This window comes from Rhinoraja longicauda, chromosome 15 (genome assembly GCF_053455715.1).
Source record: "Rhinoraja longicauda isolate Sanriku21f chromosome 15, sRhiLon1.1, whole genome shotgun sequence".
In the NCBI taxonomy this organism is placed as follows: domain Eukaryota; kingdom Metazoa; phylum Chordata; class Chondrichthyes; order Rajiformes; family Arhynchobatidae; genus Rhinoraja; species Rhinoraja longicauda.
In genome coordinates, this window is record NC_135967.1 from 10,582,725 (window position 1) to 10,602,457 (window position 19,733).

The 19,733-nt window shown below is 48.5% G+C and overlaps 1 protein-coding gene across 2 annotated transcripts in view; it reads right to left on the reverse strand.

Moving 5' to 3' along the window:
• Positions 1–19,733, reverse strand: part of LOC144600345 (RPA-related protein RADX-like) — a 52,207-nt gene that overhangs the window by 30,467 nt on the left and 2,007 nt on the right. Inside the window, exons 2-7 of one of the 2 annotated variants that reach the window (XM_078411923.1) lie at positions 15,433–16,075; positions 11,697–11,839; positions 8,723–8,915; positions 5,871–5,979; positions 1,944–2,035; positions 1,629–1,751 (exon numbers count right to left, since the gene is read on the reverse strand). In XM_078411923.1, coding sequence (XP_078268049.1) covers positions 1,629–1,751; positions 1,944–2,035; positions 5,871–5,979; positions 8,723–8,915; positions 11,697–11,839; positions 15,433–16,075 — 1,303 coding nt within the window. Of the gene's footprint in view, positions 1–1,628; positions 1,752–1,943; positions 2,036–5,870; positions 5,980–8,722; positions 8,916–11,696; positions 11,843–15,432; positions 16,076–19,733 lie in introns of both variants that reach the window. The other variant, XM_078411922.1, reaches the window with a different exon arrangement.

Consider the following 19,733-nt stretch of genomic DNA (forward strand, 5'->3'; position numbering starts at 1 on the left):
CCTGTGTCTACCTTCACAACAACAGGTTCGATCCTGACTACGGGCGCCGAATGTACGGAGATTGTACGTTCTCCCCGTGACCTGCGTGGGTTTTCTCCGAGATCTTTGGTTTCCTCCCACACTCCAAAGACGTGCAGGTATGTAGGTTAATTGGCTGGGCAAATGTAAAAATTGTCCCTAGGGTGTGTAGGATAATGTTAATGTGCGGGGATTGCTGGGCGGCGCGGACCCGGTGGGCCGAAGGGCCTGTTTCCACGCTGTATCCCTAAATCTAAATCTAAAAAACAGCCACCTTGTTTATCTTTAATGCGATCATGGGATCTCTGTGTTTAACAAGTTGGTCTCGGGCATAATATGCTTTTTAGACAAACATCCATCCACTGAATTTTCACTGTAGCACCATCAGATAAGTCAGGGATCTCCAAACGACGGCCCGCCACCAGATTTTATCCGGCCCGCCGCAAGCCCTTGGGCGGCGGGGACTGGAGGCAGAAGCTGCCGGCGAAGGTTCGCCCGAGAGCGGATCGCCACCGACCCAGAGCCGGGACAAGGCGAGAGATCGCAGCACCCCCTCCCAAACAACAAACACAAGGAAACTTCCCACCTCGCCGCTGCCGCCGCCGCTCACCCCGGGGATACGGGGCCTCTGAACAACGACTACACTTGTGTTTGTTCTTATTTCGCTGCGTTAGAGGGAGACGGGACAGGGGAAGAGAGTGGAGGAACGGCGCAGATCTCGCTGGCTCTGGGAGAGAGGGGGGAGAGAGGGAGGGAGCAGCCCCCGCAAGTGGCGGCGCTCTTTCACTGGACCCTCTGACACCCTCCCCCTCCCCTCTCACTCGCTGCTCCCTCTACCCCGACTCTCTCTCCCCCCCACTCTCTCTTCCCCACTCTCCCCCCACTCTCTCTCTCCCCGCCACTCTACCCCCACTCTCTCCCCCCACCCTCTCTCTCCCCTCACCCACTCTCTCCCCTCACCCTCTCTCCCCCCACCCACACTCTCTCCCCCACACCCACTCTCTCTCCCCCCACCCACTCTCCCCCCCAACTCTCTCTCCCCCACACTCTCTTCCCCCCCACCCACTCACTCCACCCTCTCTCACCCCCCCCAAATCTCTCTCCCCCACACTCTCCCCCCCTCCTCACTACCTCTCTCTCTCTCTCCCCCAATGGTGGTGACTGCATTTTTTCTGTTTTATAAATAATTGTATACCTGTGGTATATATTTATATATATTCCAATATTTCAAGCTCTTTTAAAAAAAAATGTGAACATTTATTTGTTGCCATATAAACCTAATGTAAACTAACCTAATCTAACCTAACCTAGTTTAACCTTTCCTAATCTAATCTAACGTAACCTAGTCTAAACTTTTTTGAGTTCATTAAATTTATAAAATTCACACTTCTTTATTTTTTCCCATGGTCCGCAAAAAAGTGTGCCAAATATACAATATGGCCCTCATGCTGATAAGTTTGGAGGCCCCTGAGATAAGTGGTGAGAAAGCTCTGAGTTTAGCAGATGCACAGCTTGTTTCGTCTCGTTCTGACTGGAACACGATAAATGCAGGCTGGTGCTCTGATTTAACTAAAGTTTTTAATCGCGCGGAAAGGTGAAACATTACTTACTCGGGTGAATTTGTTGAAATGCTTCAGGCTGTGAAGTGGCGAAGAGTTCAAGGATGAAAGGTTGCTGGGTGCTGCCATCTACAGCATGTACCCAGCGGTACAGGTAGAAATCCTCGCTGCCCTCTGCAAGAGGAGAAATAAGGACAAGTAAACGGTCAGGAAGGAACGACAGATGCTGGTTTTCACCGAAGATGGACACAAAACGCTGGTGGAACTTGTCCTACCGAGTCACTCCAGCATTTTGTGTCTCGAGGTAGACAACAGTCGAAGTTGCATGTGGTAACTTCTCCCACCAGCCTCGCCTGCAACGATTACCTTCTTTTCTTCTTCTTTGACATCTTCCCACAAAGGTCACCACTCCAATGATGTCACACGTGTAAGGGTCAGGCATTTTGTCCAACTCCACCCTAAAGGGACAAAGTCAGGTGAAATGTCCACCCAGGACAGTCTGAAAACGGAGCAAGACTAAACATGTAGACTCTGAACTCTTGAATCTCAAGGAGGCTCCCGCCCCGAAATGTCACCTCTCCATATTCTCCAGAGATGCTGCCCGACCCGCTGAGTTACTCCAGCACTTTGTGCCCTTTTTTGTAAACCATCATTTGCACTTCGCATCCGTATTTCCCTTCGTCATCACCTCTTCCACAGCCAACAATGGACTATTGTGGGCTCCACCTTTCCTCAGTCATCGGTGCCAGCTCTGATTTGCTCCAAACGTTTCCATACCTCTAGGTTCCCTCTCCCCTGACTCTGTCTGAAGAAGGGACTCAACCCGAAGCGTCACCTATTCCTTTTCTCCAGAGATACTGCATGACCCGCTGTGTTATTCCATCATTTTGTGCCTATCTCAGTTTCCTTGTTTCTCCATAGAAAGCAGGTGATATGGAGGACTAGGAACTTGAAGCTGCCGACCATATCTACAGCGGCAACGTTGATGAACACATAGCTGGCGTCACCCTCTCAATAGCTTAGGTCAATGATCAATCGTACTGACGTTAATGGCTACATTATTTTGCCTGACACCACAACACAAGGTTCTCGATCTCTTCCCTTTACCTCATCTCATAGCTGTCGTTGCTATGGCCGATGAAAATGGTATAAATGAGAAACTATAAAGATCGAGTCAGTGTTGTACTTGGCCGACAGGGTGTAGAGCAAGGGACTAAGCACCTATTTCTCCAGTGATGCTGCCTGACCCGCTGAGTTACTCCAGCACTTTGTGCCTTTCTTTGGTGTAAACCAGCATCTGCAGTTCCTTGTTTCTAAACTAAAGACTATATTTTATGGTGAGGAAATTCACACTGGGTGTGACTGTGGCATTGGTTTTATGACTCGTTTTAGTTAGTTCTTCTTTGGACAAATAATCTAAAGTTTTATCTATGTTCTCATGCCTTTAATTGAACCAAGAAAAATAGCCAATCACAGGCAGAGTCAAACAGCCAAACACGGATAACCCACGATCACCAACGCACCAGTTCGATGTTATCCCACGTTCTCATCCACAAATAGTCAAACACAGATAAAGCTAAAACAGATTCAGACAGCAAGGAGCAAAAACCATCTGAGCTATTTGAATTTAGACATGTGGTTGTAAGGGGGTTAACTTAATGAGGTAGCATAATTGAGCCAGCGCTATTATTCCAGAAATTTGAGTTCTATTCCCACAACAGCAACTGTAAAATGTAAATTGATGTTTTAAAAAATAAATACGGAAATAAAATGGAAGTCTCGGTCATGGTGACCACACAACCACAGGGCTGTGTAAATCTTGGGTAGAAACGGTGGCACAATGGTAGAGTTGCTGCCTTACAGCGCCAGAGCCCCAGGTTCCATCCTGACTACGGGTGCTGTCCGGATGAAGGTTTGTGCGTTTTCCCCGTGACCTGCGTGGGTTTTCGCTGGTTCTCTGCATTTCTTCCCACAATCCAAAGATGTACAAGTTTGTATGCTAATTGGCTTGGTAAAATTGTAAATTGTCCTTAGTGTGTGTAGGATAGTGTATGTATGCAGGGGTCGCTGGTCGGCTTGAATTCGGTGAGCCGAAGGGCCTGCTTCCGCACTGCATCTCTAAACTAAACTTAACTAAGTAGGGAACTGCAGATGCTGGTTTACGGAAAAAAAACACAATGTGCTGGAGTAACTGGTCAGGCAGCATCTCTGGAGCGAAGAACTGCTTCAAAGTAGGCGTTGCTGGAGCAGAAAGAAAGAACTGTAGATGCAGGTTTACACCAAAGATAGGCACAAACTGGAGATGTGTGCTGGAGTAACTCAGCGGGTCAGGCAGCCTCTCTGGAGAAAAAGGATGGGTGATGTTTCAGGTCGGGACACCTCTTCAGACTTCAGGGTCTGAACTTCAGGACAGACAATGTGTCGGAAAGAATTGCAGATTCTGGTTTAAATCGAAGGTAGACACAAAATGCTGGAGTAACAGGGCACTTTGTGTCTATCTTTGTAACAGGGCACTTTGTTCTCTAAATCTCTGTAAAGCGTCTTTGAGTATATGAAAAGCGCTATATAAATAAAATGCATTATTATTATTATTATTATCTTAGGCATTCCTTGAGGACATTATGCAGTGAAGCAGTCAATATGGAGCAGTCAATATGGAGATCCTCGTTTATACCAAAGATAGACACAAAGTGTTGGAGTAACTCAGTGGGTCAGGCAGCATCTCTGGAAACAAGGGCTGCTGCCTGATCTGCTGAGTTGCTCCAGTATGTTGTATCAATCCCATCTAGTAAATTAGCATCTTTTGGGAAGGAAATGAGCAACAGCTCCAGACCCACCATTTTATTTCATACTAGACCAAGTTGGGCCCAAACCTCTCCTGCATTGGTGCAGCACCCTGTCCCCTCCTCCCCTCTCCCCCCCCCCTCCCCTCTCCCTTCTCCCTCACTCCCCCCTTCCTCCCTCCTCCCCTCCCCCTCCCCTCCTTTTAAACTTTAAAATGTGAATAACTTTAAAAATATAAGACCGATTTCAATAAAACTACTTGCATTATCAGTAAAGTGACGATGGTGAGTAAGGTGGGCCTAAAATGGGCGCGCTATCGTGTACCGTTTTGGCTGAAGTTCAGTCACAAACAAGATAACAAACGAGAGTTTTAGTATATAGATTCCTCTTATTACACTTGGGTAGCTGATGACGCAATGCTATGAGCATGGAGTTCTCCAATCTTAGATAACAAAACAACCAACACCACCAGACCCTGCTTTTCCCCATTCTCTTCCCTGTGCCCCACATGGATGTGCACCCATTTCTCCCACTATACCACCCCCTTTTCACCTCTTCTACTTCCAACTACATCCCTTCCTCTGCCTTTACTTTTTTTATATCTGAAAAAGGATCCCAGCCCAAAACGTCACCTTTCCATGTTCTCCATAGATGCTGCCTGACCCGTTGAGTTACTCCGGAACTTTGTGTCTTTTTTTTGTAAACATGCACCTGCAGTTCCTTGTTTCGACGCTTTTACATTTCACGCATCTTCTCTCCTCTGGCTTTTGTTCAACCATTTGCCAATCAACCTCCCCTCCCCCCCTCCCCCTCACCCGTATCCACCTATCACTTGCCTGGCTTTGTCCCACGCACACCTCTCTTCCAGCTTCTCTTCCCGACTGCAATCAGTCTGAAGAAGGGTCCCAACCCGAAACATTGCCTGCCCATGTTCTTCAGAGGTGCCGCCTGACCCGCTGAGCTGCCCCAGCTTTGTGTCTCTTTTTGTAAACCAGCATCTGCAGTGTTTGTGTTCACCATTTTATTTAACTCTGAACCTTCCTCTGACATGAACTGACAGGTAACAGAGTCAGAGGTAACGTGGAATGGGTAATAAATGGTGGAGTTGTGGACAGTGAGGAAGATTGTCAAAGGATGGAACAGGATGTTGATCAGTTGGAAATTTGAGCCGAGAATTGGCATATGGGTTTAATTAGGGAAAGTGTGAGGTGATCGGTCTTTAGTTCAGTTCAATTTAGTTTAGGGATACAGAGTGGAAACAGGCCCTTCGGCCCACCGAGTCTGCACTGACCAAGGATCTCTATTACACTTGCACTATCCGACACAAGGGACAATTCACAATTTTTACCGAAGCCAATCAACCTACAAACCTGCACGCCTTTGGAGTGTGGAAGGAAACGGGAGCACCCGGGGAAAACCCTCGTGGTCACAGGGAGAATGGACAAACTCCACACAGACAGCACCCGTATTCTATGTTTTTCATGCTCCATGTTCTTTCCGGAACAGTACCTTGTGATGAAATTATACTTGATGTCGGGCAGCCTCCACTCAGCTTTAACTTGCTTAGTCGGCACAATCTGGATTTCGGTCCGAGGTTCCCGTGGATTGAGGCAGATCTCTGAAACACATCAGACCCAACAGAAAAGAAATGGAACGTCAAAACGATGCATATCTCTCCAGCAGTTGGCCGGTATTGGGAACAAGCATAACAGCCTCTCTATTAGACTTTAGAGATGCAGCGTGAAAACAGGCCATTGGGCACGACTAGTGATCACCCAGCACACTAGCATTATCCAACACACTCGGGACAATTTTACAATTTACGGAAGGCAATTAAACACCGTGCCGCACATCTTTGGGCGGCACGGTGGCGCAGCGGTAGAGTTACTGCCTTACAGCGAATGCAGCGCCGGAGACTCAGGTTCGATCCTGACTACGGGAGCCGTCTGTACGGAGTTTGTACGTTCTCCCCGTGACCTGCATGGGTTTTCTCCGAGATCTTCGGTTTCCTCCCACACTCCAAAGACGTACAGGTATGTAGGTTAATTGACTGGGCAAATGTAAAAAATTGTCCCTAGTATGTGTAGGATAGTGTTAAGGTGCGGGGATCGCTGGGCGGCGCGGACTCGGTGGGCCGAAGGGCCTGTTTCCGCGCTGTATCTCTAAATCTAAATCTAAAATCTAAAATCTTTGCAGTGTGGGAGGAAATCGTAGCACCTGGGGAAAACCCACGCAATCACGAGGAGAATGTACAAACTCTGTACAGGCAGTGTCCGTAGTCTGGATCGAACCCGGGTTTTTGGCGCTGTAAGGCAGCAACTCTACCGCTGCGCCACTGTGCCACCCTGGGCCCATTTCTGTGCTGACACATGGGTTTGTCAGGCAAGCTAGTTGGCGAAATGGTTCCTGCAAATGATCCCACAGTGTAGGTAAGCCGTCAAACAGAATGGGAATTGATGGGCCTGTGAGGGGGAATAAGTTGCCGGACTGACGGAAAATAAGGAGAGAGGGAATGGGAATGTGGGGATTGTTCTGGTGGGAGCTGGCATGGAATTGATGGGCAGATTGGCCTCCTTCTGTGGCATCATAAGTAAACAGCAGAACAAGCCATCAGGCACAGACCTCCCAACTTTTGATTTTACAAATTCAGCAATTTTGATGTCCAAAATTCAGAATTTTACATCAAAATTTATAATATGGTGCGTAATGCAACTATTCAGCAAAACAAAAGCACGCCAAATGCGTGTATAGCGTTGCGCTACATTCACGGGTGAAAAAATACTATTATTTCCAACAGTCTGTAGTTGTTGGACTACATGTACAATGTCAGACCTATCATGAGTATATTCTACTATTTATAGAAAGGTTATTGAACAGAGATACTTTTTACAACAAAGAAAAAAATGTTTTGTTTTGTTTTTCCTATTTTGCCTTTTCCTTACACATCCCAATTCTCTTGGTATTGAATAAAGGAACAATGGTCATCAAATTATGACTAAGTTATGAAGAAAGTTTTATTTTAAAAACTGCACATACCTAATTTAATTGAAGACATACTTACTCCAGTGGTCTTCAACAGCAAATCACAATGGTCCATGTCCCCCCCACCCCCCTCTCCCCACCCCTCCCCTCCATGCCTCCTCCCCTTCCCCCCAAATCCACTCCCCCACCCCTCCTCCCCCACTCCCCTCCCACCCCCACTCTCCCCCTCCCTTCCTCTACCCCCCCGACACCTACTCCCTCCTCCCCCTCCACTGCCCTGGTCCCCTACACCCCCCCCCCCCCCCCGCATCCCCTCTCAATATCAACAGGCCTCACGCTCCGCAGCGAGGCTAGGCCAGCGGCGAGGCGAGCGGCGAGGCCGGGCGAGCAGCAAGAGGCGAGGCAAGGCCAGCAGCGAGAGGCAAGGCCGGGCCAGCGGCCAGGCGAGGCAAGATCGAGCCAGTGACAAGGCGAGGCTGGGCCAGCGGCGAGGCCAGGCCAGGCTAGCGGCGAGGCGAGGCAAGTACAGAGGCGAGGCCGGACCAGCTGAGCGGCGGGGCGGGGCGAGTGGCGGGGCATGTGTTTTGCGAAAAAAAGTGAGGCAAAATCAGAATGGCGGAAATGAAATAAGAAAGTGGAAACTTTCCGCCAAATTGGGAAGGGTTGGAAGGTCTGCAGACACAAGATTTAGTCATAAAGTCACGCAGCGTGGAAACAAGCCCTTCAGTTCAACTTGTTCACGCCGACCAAGGTATCCATCTACCCTGGCCCATTTGCTAGCGTTTGACCCATATCCCTCTACACTCTTCCTATCCATGTATCCGTCCAAACATATTTTAAATACTGTTATAGTGCCTACCTCCGCAGCTTGCCTTGGCAGCTCATTCCATACATGTACCACCCACTGTGAGAAAAGGTGTCCCACGTTCCTGCTAAATCTTTCCCCTCTCATCTTAAACCTGTGCTTCCTGGTTCTTGATTCCCCAACCTCCGGTAAAAAGTTGTGTGTATTCACCCTGACTCAGTTACTATTACGGTCTTGACTATAATGAATTTATTCATTCTTACATAGTGAGCAGCTGCCTCAGAGACAGCATCAGACACCCGGATTTGATCCTGCCCGTGAGCAGTGTCTGTATGGAGTTTGCACGTTCACCCAGTGACCGGCTAGGTGCACCGGTTTCCACCCACGTCCCACAGACGTGCGGGTTTGTAGGTTAATTGGCCCTCTGTAAGCTGCCCCTCGTGTGCGGAATGGGAACGTGGGAGAATGTAGAACAAATGTGAACGGGCGTGGGACGGTCGGCATGGACTCGGTGGGCCGAAGAGCCTGTTTGCATGCTGCATCCCGGAATTAAATTAAACTAAACTAAGCTTACCTACAAAGCGAAAACTCTTCACCTGCGAGTCACAGTGGGTGGCCCAGGTTCTTTGCTGGTAACCCCGCTTGACAGAGTATCGATGGAGCAGCAACACCGCGCCAACGTGCAACGACTGGTACCAATCCCGGCACAACGAGTTCCACAGCACCACCGGCATCATGCCAGAGTGGTCGGCCACTTCCAGGTATGCCTACGGCAAGAACCAAATACATCCGCCATAAGAAACATTCGGACAGGTACACGGATAGGACAGGTTTAGAAGGACATGGGCCAAACGCAGGCAGGTGGGACTAGTGCAGATGGGACATGTTGGTGTTTGTGGGCAGGTTGTGCTGAAGGGCCTGTTTCCGTGCTGTGTGACTCTGTGACATTATTACAGACCAAGGCACAGAGCGTGTCCCCGTAACTAAACGGGCAACCTGTGGACAGGCCAAGGGGGCTTCAGTTTCCTCCCACAAGCCAAAGGCACGCAGATCTGTAGGTTAAATGGCCGTGTAAATTGCCCCTAGTGTGTCGAGAGTGAAGGCGAAAGTGGGATAACATAGAACCAGGGTGAGCGGGTGATCGATGGATGGTGTGGACTCAGTGGGCTGAAGAACCTGTTTCCTCACTGTATCACTAAAACTAAACTTTGGCTCTTCATAACTCCAATGTTCTATCAGATGTGTTCAAAGAGAAATGTACATAGTAGGTCTTGAACTGTATTTTTAACTCCATTTAAAACTTATTTTAGCAATAAAACACCCATACTTTATAATACATGATGAAAAGTGCACTATAATTAACTAACAACTGTTTTTAATCGGGTTCTGGCATTTTATTAAATCTAGACAGGAGAACAGGTTAAAACTGAAATTATTAGTTGGGTACATACAATATTTTTCAACACCTATTGACAATCTATATTCGCACAGTCGGTTTCCTTTGTATTTTTCAGCTTCTTTTCTTAGCTCAATGTGGTTAGTTTAGTTTATTGTCACGTGTACCAAGGTACATTGATAAACTTTTTTGTTGCGTGCTATCCAGATATCTTGATTACAATCAAGCTGTCCACGTAGATTCATGATAAAGGAATCAATTTTTAGTGCAAGATATCTGAGAGCAGATTAAGAAGAACACAGTTAGTTTAAGAAATGGGCGCTGCCTTACAGCGCTTGCAGTGCCAGAGACCTGGGTTCAAACCCGACTATGGGTGTTATCTGTATGGAGATTGTACATTCCCATTGTGACCACGTGGGTTTTTTCTCCGAGATCTTTGGTTTCCTCCCACGCTCCAAAGACGTACAGGTTTGTAGGTTAATAGGCTTGGTATAAGTGTAAATTATCCCTCGTGTGTTTAAGATAGTGCCAATGTGCGGGGATCGCTGGTCGATGTGGACTCGTTGGGCTGAAGGGCCTGTTTCAAAATTCTTTTATTGTCACATGTACGAATCAAGGTACAGTGATAGGCGAATGACCATATAGCCAGACGAAAAAAAAAGCAACAAGGCACACGACCGCATAAAAGTTAACATAAACATCCAACACAGCGGATTCCCCACATTCCTCACTGTGATGGAAAGCAGAAAGTCCAATCTGCTTCCTCTTTATTCTCCCGTGGTCGGGGCGATCGAAGCTCCCGCAGCTGGCGGTGAAAGCTCCTGTGTCGGGGCGTTCGAAACTCCCGTGTCGGGGCGATCGAAAATCCTGCGTCGGGGTGATCGAAACCCCCGCGTCGGGGCGATCGAAGCTCCTGTGGCTTGGAGTTCCCGAAGTCGTTCTCTGACCAGAGACCACGAGCTCCGTGATGTTTAGTCCGTAGGCACCCGCGGTTGGAGCTCTGAGGTCGTTCTCTGACAAGAGACCGCGAGCTCCGCGATGTTAAAGTCCCGTAGGCTCCCGCGGTGAAGCTCTCGAAGTCGGTCTCCAGCAAAGGCCGCCACCTCCTCGATGTTAGGCCGCAGTGTGGACGGAGACACGATACGGAAACAAAATCGCATCTCCGTCGAGGTAAGAGATTAGAAAAAGTTTCCCCCAACCCCCTTCCCCATCCCCCACATAAAACAAGCTAAAGAACACTAAAAACATCCATTTAACACATACTATTAAAACACAAAGAAGGAAAGGACAGGCAGACTGTTGGCGAGGCTGTATCTCGAAACTAAACAAAACTAAGAAAAAATTAAACTAAATGCTGCTGTTGAAATAAAGACTTAAAAGAGTGGAGTGATTGTAATGGACGATCACAGATCCACTCCCTGGACCAGCACGCACAGAGGCAGGGAGTGAGGCAGCATCTCTGCTGTTGCTTTTGAAATGTGCTTCAGCCAGACAATCTCAATTATCGGATACACAAGGAACTGCAGGTGCAGGAATCCTGATGACTGTATCTTGCACAAAATGTTGTACCCTTTATCTGTACACTGTGGACAGCCTGATTGTATTCATGTAAAGCCTTTGCTTTGACTGGATAGCACGCAAACAAAGGCTTTTCCCTGCACCTCGGTACAGGTGAGAATAATAAACTAAACTGTTCTGTATTGTTAGTGCGCCAATCCCGATGATGGATTGAGATGGCCCAGGGACACAGAGGAAGGATAAGGGCCAGGCTCAGTAACCTTTCAAAAACCTTTTTGAGAAAACAAAGCGCTGGAGGAACTTGGCGGGTCAGGCAGCATCGGCGGAGGGAAATGGATGGAAGATGTTGTGGGTCGGACCACTCCTTCAGACTCTAGCCGTCGGTCTATTTCCCTCCACAGATGCTGCCTGACCCCACCGACTTCCTGCCCCACTACCAGGGGTACCATGAGCAGAAGGAGACTCGTGTTGCTCTGGTGCTGACCGATGGGACCAGAGAGTCTGGCTGAGGACCAGCCCCATCTCCGCAGCCTCACCGCTCCACGAAGGAACGGGCGAGGAGAAGCCGCAGCGACGCCGCCAACCGCGCAACGTTCCGGACCGCTGGGATGCGGGCGCTGCCGGAATTCTGCACCTGATAGGGAAAGTCCACCTTGATGCCGGGCCTCCCGTAGTAGCGTAACCGGGACTTGTACATGACCCGGACCAGAAGGTGCGGGAAGTCCACCCTGGTCGTCCACGTCCTGGCCAGGTGTTGGAGAGAGATGAATCCACAAGCTGCTGGCGAACAAGGAGAATAAAAGAAAAATCAACTCCTATTTACACTGACGTGCCCGGTACCAGGATCATTGAAGGAACAGGAAAGCAGGTGGGGAGGGAGCTCAGCTAAAACAGGTTTCCCAGGAAATCTTGGAAAACTGAGGAAATCCAACATTATATAAATGGGGGAACAAGGAACTGCCGATGCCGACTGATACATAAAAGGAGACAAAATGCTGGAGGACATGGATGGATGACGTTTCAGGTTGGGACCCTTTAGACTTTACTTTACTTTATCAGGCATGTGAGTGAGGTAAAAAATAAAGAGGAACAGAGCCGAGTGCGTGCTTGTTTGCTTATACAGCCATGGGTCAAAAAATTGGAAAATTTACACAAAATTACTAGTTTCAAGCCTCATTGTGGGTGACCCCTCCCACCCCTCCAACAGCCTCTTCACCCTCCTGCCTTCAGGGAGAAGGTTTCGCAGCCTGAGGTCGAGCACCACCCGACTAAAGAACAGTTTTTTCCACCAGGCTGTCAGGATGCTGAACTCTCTCCCCTCCCTCCCTCCTCTCTCCCTTGCCCCCATTGGACCTGGACTTTAACACCCCACACACACGCACATCCAGCACCAGACACTTTTTTTTTTTAACGCTGCTATGGACAGGTTTTGCACTACTGTTCATTATTTTTTTATTGTAATATATTCATCTTCATCTTTTTTTCATTGAAGTGACTATATTTTATATTGATTGTTGTTTGCTGTGCCTTTTTAATTTTAACTTAATTTAATGCACTTTATTCCTCGGGATTGTGGGAAACGGTATTTCGATTTTCTGTCTGTGTAAACTAACTGGAAATTGACAATAAAGTTGACTTTGACTTGACTTGATTTCAAAGTAAAAACGGACATTACAAAATAATGTGAATATGTCACCATATACTAATAACATTTTGAAGTAAATTCGCACATTAATTGATAATCAGCCCAAAAAGGTGGTGATTGGCTTTTCTGCTGTGTTTTATATTTTAACCCCATCTTAATTAATTTAGTTATATAATCTTGCACTTAAATTTAATATTTACTCATCACAGTTCCACCACTGATTTTCTAGCATTCTTGGTTCCAGAGCTTTGCTGGTTTATCCAGCTGGCCAAGGAAATCGGCTATGGGGATAGATGTGCTGGCTCCAGCTGGGCTGGAGTTCCAGAGCCCCCGGCCGCAGGTTGCAAATTCAACCCACCGATCGGCCGTGGAAGTCCCGATGAGGTTGAAATTGGCTGTCTTGCCCAGCCTAGGTGCTACATTTACGGGGAGACTTCCAGGGCACGGGGGGTTTCTCGCAGAACCCCTAGCGACCTCTGGTGGCCAAATTGACAAATTGGCCATGGAAGTCCCGATGAGGTCGAGATTGGCTGCCTTGCCCAGCCTAGGTGCCACTGTTTTGGGGAGACTTCCAGGGCGCAGGGGATTTTTCGCAGAACCCCTAGCGACCTCTAGCAGAACCCTAGTGTTCATTACAAGTCTATACATCGTTTCTTTTCTTTTTTTCCGATCCGATTTCTCCGTTGGTAAACGCGATTTTGGCAAAGTGAAAAATGCGGAAATCATGCAAAAAGCACGGAAAATTGATTTTAAAAACGCGGAAATCTGCGGAAATTTCACATGCCTGCTTTATACAGTGTGAAAACAGGCTCTTCTGCCCACCGAGTCCATGCCAACCAGTCATCTGCGTGCGCTAGCACTATCCTACATAAACTAGGGACAATTTACAATTTTATAAAAGCCAATTAACCTATAAACCTCCACGTCTTTGGAGTGTGGGAGGAAACCGGAGCACCGGAGTTTGTACGTTCTCCTCGCGACCTGTGTGGGTTTTCTCCGGTAGCTCCAGGTTAACTGGCTTGGTAAAATTGTAAATTGTCCTTAGTGTGCAGAATAGTGCTAGTGAAGTGCTTCTTAAACTCATTCGCCCTTGAGTCTTTATCACAAAATTTCATTCACCCTCGACTAAATTTTCTTATGTTTTTTGGTCATTTTTGTCTTGTTCTCCCTCGTGTATAATTCTATATATATTAAGTCATTCGCCCTTCATGCACCCCTCTGGTTTCATTCACCCTTGGGTGAACCATTCACCAGTTTAAGAAGCACTGCGCTGGTGCACGGAGATCACTGGTTGGCGCGGACTCGGTGGGCCGAAGGGCTTGTTTCCGCATTGTATCCCTAAACTAAAACCAAAACATCTGCAGACTTTTGTATCTCCAGCGCAGAATATGCTGCCTGACCTGCTGAGCACCTCCAGCAGTTTGCTTTCTACATGAAACTTGTCCTAGCCAAGCAGAATAAATGCCAGTACCATCAACCTGCATCCTCCCTAAATACAGTGCCCTCCATAATGTTTGGGACGAAGACCCAACATTTATTTATTTGCCTCTGTACTTCACAATTTGAGATTTGTAATTTAAAAAAAATCAGAGCAATTGAGTAAATGGAGTCCAAGACTACTTTACCCCACTCCTGCTCGACAGTATCCTGAAGTCACCGCTGTTAGTAGAAAGTTACAGTGCTCCTCCATAAAGAAAAAAAATCACATGTGGTTAAAGTGCACATTGTCAGATTTTAATAAAGGCCATTTTTATACATTTTGATTTCACCATGTAGAAATTACAGCTGTGTTTATATATAGTACCCCTATTTCAGGGCACGATAATGTTTGGGACACGTGGCTTCACAGGTGTTTGTAATTACTCAGGCGTGTTTAAATGCCTCCTGAATGCAGGTATAAGAGAGCTCTCAGCACCTAGTCTTTCCTCCAGTCTTTCCATCACCTTTGGAAACTTTTATTGCTGTTTATCAACATGAGGACCAAAGTAGTGCCAATGAAAGACAAAGAAGCCATTATGAGACTGAGAAACAAGAATAAGACTGTTAGAGACATCAGCCAAACCTTAGGCTTACCAAAATCAACTGTTTGGAACATCATTAAGAAGAAAGAGAGCACTGGTGAGCTTACTAATCACAAAGGAACTGGCAGGCCAAGGAAGACCTCCATTGCTGTGACCAAAACATTTTGGTGCTCTGATATGGGGGGACTATGTATAAACACTGCTGTAATTTCTGTATGGTGAATCCAAAATATATAAAAATGGCCTTTATTAAAATCTGACAATGTGCACTTTAACCACATGCGATTTTTTCCATTACAAATCTCAAATTGTGGAGTACAGAGGCAAATAAATAAATGATGGGTCTTTGTCCCAAACATTATGGAGGGCACTGAAGGAGCCGATTCAAGACTCGAGGGCAGCGCAGCGATGGGGTAGCTGCCTCGCGGCGCAGGAGACCCGGGTTTGATCCTGACTGCGGGCGCTGTCTTTACGGAGATTGTACGTTCTCCCTGTGACCTCGTGGGTTTTCTCCAGGTGCTCCGGTTTCCTCCCACACTCCAAAGACGTGCAGGTTTGTAGGTGAAGAGGCTTCGGTGAATTGTAAATTGTCCCTCGTGTGTAGGGTAGGATTAATGCGCGGGGTGGCGGCTGGTCGGCACGGACTCGGTGGGCCCAAGGGCCTGTTTCCGTGCTGCATCTGTAAAATCTAAATTCAGACTTACCATCCAGTTGATCCTCGGAGGCAGGCGTGTGCTTCGAGGAGTTCCACTCTGGGCCGTTGGGGTCGGTGTTATTCCACAGGGGTAAGTAATGGGTCCTTCCGCCCTTGACGGGAGTTGCAGAGAGCGTGGTGGCCAGTAAGACCCTTCCCCGCTGGGTGGAGGTGAGGGCGCGGAGGGGTGCGGAGTCCGGGGCACTGGCGTCCACCTGGGGACGTTGCTCCGCCCCGCCCAGCTCCAGCGCCTCGATCTGCAGGTAACAGCGGTTCAGCCTCTTCTCTTCGTAGACCAGGCTGCAGCGGGTGATGCGGATACCGCAGCCGGCCCTCACGCAGTTCCGCTGCACCAACGGGTTGAGCCGCGGCGACAGGTGGCACCTCAGCCGGCAGTTACCGTCGGTCACGGTCACATCGTACAGGTAGCAGGAGGCAGCACCGGGGCCGGGGCCGGCTTCCCCGGACGGTTCCCCCAGGTAACGGCGGACTGCGAAAACGGAGAGGAATTCACCGGCACCCACCGACCTAGGGGCGGCGGAAGACAGCAGGCGGAGAAGGAGCTCAGGGATGACAGAGGGATGCCCTTGGTCGGCAGCAGAACCGACTCGGTCTCCTCCCGGAGAGACGGCGCACACATCAGCCGACATCACCTAGACCACGAGGGGAGAGGCAAGTCAATCAGGACAATGGAGCAGACGAAACATGTGTACGAAGAGACTGCAGTGGAACAGGCAGCATCCCTGGAGAGAAGGAATGGCTGCGTGTCCCGCTGAGTTACTCCAGCATTTTGTGTCTATCTTCAGGACAGTGGAGCGTTGGACAGTGGACACTGGTCAATAGGACCTGGAATGGCCCTGTCATTCACACAGTGGACAGCAAGAGAGGGAATAATCAACATCACCCCTCCCCCCTCTGGCATTACTCCTTCACCCATCCCCCCTTCATTCCCCCCCCCCATTTTTCTCCCCCCTCCTTGCCCCCTTTTTGCTCCTTCCCCATTTCATTTTTTTCTCCCCCTTTTGCTCGCCCCCACTTCTGCCCCTCATTTTTCTCCTCTTTTTTTCTCTCCTTTTTTCTCTCCCCCTCTCCTCCCCTTTTCTCTCCCCTCATTACCCCCCCTTCTTCTCCCCCTCCCCTCTATTTTCTCCCCCCTCACTTCCTTTTGTCTCTTTTTCATCTCTTGCCTCTGGGCCACGCATCTTCACCTGTATCCACCTATCTCTTGCCTGGCATTGCCCCACCTCACCTCCTTCCATCCCCCCCCCCCACCTCCCTCGACCCCATTGCAATCCGTCTGAAGTAGGATCACGACCCGAAACATCGCCTATATATGTTCTCCTGAGATGTTGCCTGACCTGCTGAGTTACTCCAGAATTTAGAGGCTCTTGCTCAATATGGGGATTGTTACTGTAATTTACAGTTAAGACAAGAATGGGATTAGATCCATCGTTATCCAGCATGGAAACAGGCCCTTTGGCCCAACATGTCCATGCCAACCAAGTTGGCATTCTTGGCTGGTTCCACTTGCCTGCATTTGGCCCAGAATCCTCTAAATCCGTCCAGTCAATGTACCTGTAGGAAGGAACTGCAGATGCTGTTTTACACCAAAGATAGGCACAAAATGCTGGAGTAACTCAGCAGGTCAGGCAGCATCTCTGGGGATAAAGAATAGGTGTCTTCAGTCTTGAGAGTCATGGAAGAGGGAATCTAGAGGTATGAAAAGGTACAGAACTGTACTTTTCTCCGGCTCTGTATTTGTTCCGTACCTTTTCATACCTATAGTTTCCACCTCCCCTGATTCTCAGTCTAAAATAGGGTCTTGACCCGAAACGCCACCTATTCCTTTTCTCCAAAGATGTTGCCTGACCCGCTGAGTTACTCTAGCATTGATGTATCTAGCATTGTATCTGTCCACTGTAACTCACAAACAGTTCACACGAGAATGGGGACTGTTACTGATACCCATAATGAACACCCAACCTCCTGTACTATATCCCTTGTTCTAGGTGTGGTATCATATACATCAGTGAGACCAAACGTAGACTGAGCCATCGTTTCGCTGAACACCTTCGCTCAGTCTGGGTGGGCAACGTGATCTCTCAGTTGCTAAACACTTTGACTCCTCTTCCATGCTGACCTTTCTGATCTGGGTCTCCTCCATTGTCAGAGTGAGGCCAAAAGCAAATAGGAGGAACAGCACCTCATATTTCATTTGGGCAGCTTACACCCCAGAGGTGCGAATATTGAAGATAGGCACAAAATGCTGGAGTAACTCAGCGGGACAGGCTGCATCTCTGGAGAGAAGGAATCGGAGACGTTTCGGATCGAGACCCTTCTTCAGACTGATGTCAGGGGAGAGGGAGATACATAGATATGGAAGTGTAAGGTGTGAAATCGGGACAAAGGGGATGGCGATCAAGAAAACAATGTAGAATAGATCATTGTTAGCTGGGAGAAGGTAACAACAAAGCAAACAGAGATCAAATGTACTTGGAGACAGTCAGACTGGTCGGAGAACTGGGAAGGGGGAGGATTTGGAGAGAGAGGGAAAGCAAGGGCTAGTTGAAGTTAGAGAAGTCAATGTTCATACCGCTGGCGTGTAAGCTGCCCAAGTGAAATATGAGGTGCTGTTCCTCCAAATTGCGCTGGGCCTCACTCTGACAATGGAGGAGGCCCAGGACAGAAAGGTCAGTGTGGGAATGAGAGGGGGAGTTAAAGTGTTTAGCAACCGGGAGATCACGTAGGTTTAGGCGGACGAAACGGAAGTGTTCAGCGAAACGATCGCCGAGCCTGTGCTTGGTTTTGCCGATATATAGGAATCCACACCTGGAACAGAGGATACAGTAGATGAGGTTGGAGGAGGTGCAAGTGAACCTCTGCCTCACCCGAAAAGACTGTCGGGGTCCTATGAATATTGATTTCTCTAACTTCAAGTAACCCTTGCATCCCGTCTCTCCACCCTAACCGTTGTACTCGTTTCACTGGAGTCCTGGTGAGTTTCATTAACTGTCAAAAAACCCTGTCCCATTTAGGTGATTGTTTAGGCGACTACAGGCGACTAGGCTGTCCCACACGGTCGCCGGGGTGTTGTGTGTACGGTCGTGAGTCGTGAGTCGTCTCCAAAGTGTCGTAGCGTTTTTCGGGTCGCCGCTGGAATTTGAAATGTTTTTTTAAAATTGGCGACTGTTGGTTTGACGCTAATGCTCGTAGCTTGACATCTCCTGACGTGGGCGCTGTCGTAGGTTGTCGCCAGGTGATGTAGGTTGTTGCCGGTGCTGACTTCATTGAATTCCATTGGCGACTACCTACGTCAACCGGCGACAGGTACCGGCGTCAAAACCGGAAGCCAAAATGACGTGAATTGTCTCCAGTTGTCATCACCAGGGTCGTAGCTTGTCGCGGGTAGACGTAGGTTGCCACCTGCGTGGTCGTAGGTTGTCATAGGTGCGGTCATAGGTGGACGTCCTAAGTCGCGATGATTGGGTCGCCGGTTGTCGGTAGCTTGCCGTAGCTTGATGTCGACTAGGTGGTAGGTTGTTGTAGCTTGTCGTAGACATTGTCGTTGGGGGGGTCCAGTCGCCGTTTTTTCGACGAACTGCTACGATTATTGCAGTCGCTGGGAGTCGCCTAAAAAAACGCCTAAGTGGGACAGGCCCCTAACTCGTTTTCTCCTAGCCCACAGCTAACAATGGACTGTTTCTTGATTATCCTTACTTTTTTTTCATATCTTTCACATCTTTGTTCTATTTCCTCTCCATATCGCTTGCTTCCCTTTCCCCTACTCTCAGTCTGAAAAAGGGTCTTGACCCGAAATGTAACCCATTCCTTCTCTCCATAGATGCTGCCTGACCCACTGAGGTACTCCACCACTTTGTCATAGAGTGATACAGAGTGGAAACAGGCCCTTCGGCCCAACTTGCCCACACCGGCCAACATGTCCGAGCAACACTAGTCACACCTGACTGCGTTTGGACCATATCCCTCCAAATCTGTCCTATCCATGTACCTGTCTAACTGTTTCTTAAACGTTAGGATAGTCCCCGCCTCAACTACCTCATCTGGCAGCTTGTTCCATACACCCACCACCCTTTGTGTGAAAAAGTTACCCCTCAGATTCCTATTAAATCTTTTCCCCTTCACCTTGAACCTATGTCCTCTGGTCCTCGGTTCCCCAACTCTGGGCAACAGATTCTGTCCATCTACCCGATCTATTCCTCTCATGATTTTGTATACCTCTATAAGATCACCCCTGATCCTCCTGCGCTCCATGGAACAAAGACCCAGCCTACTCAACCTCTCCCTATAGCT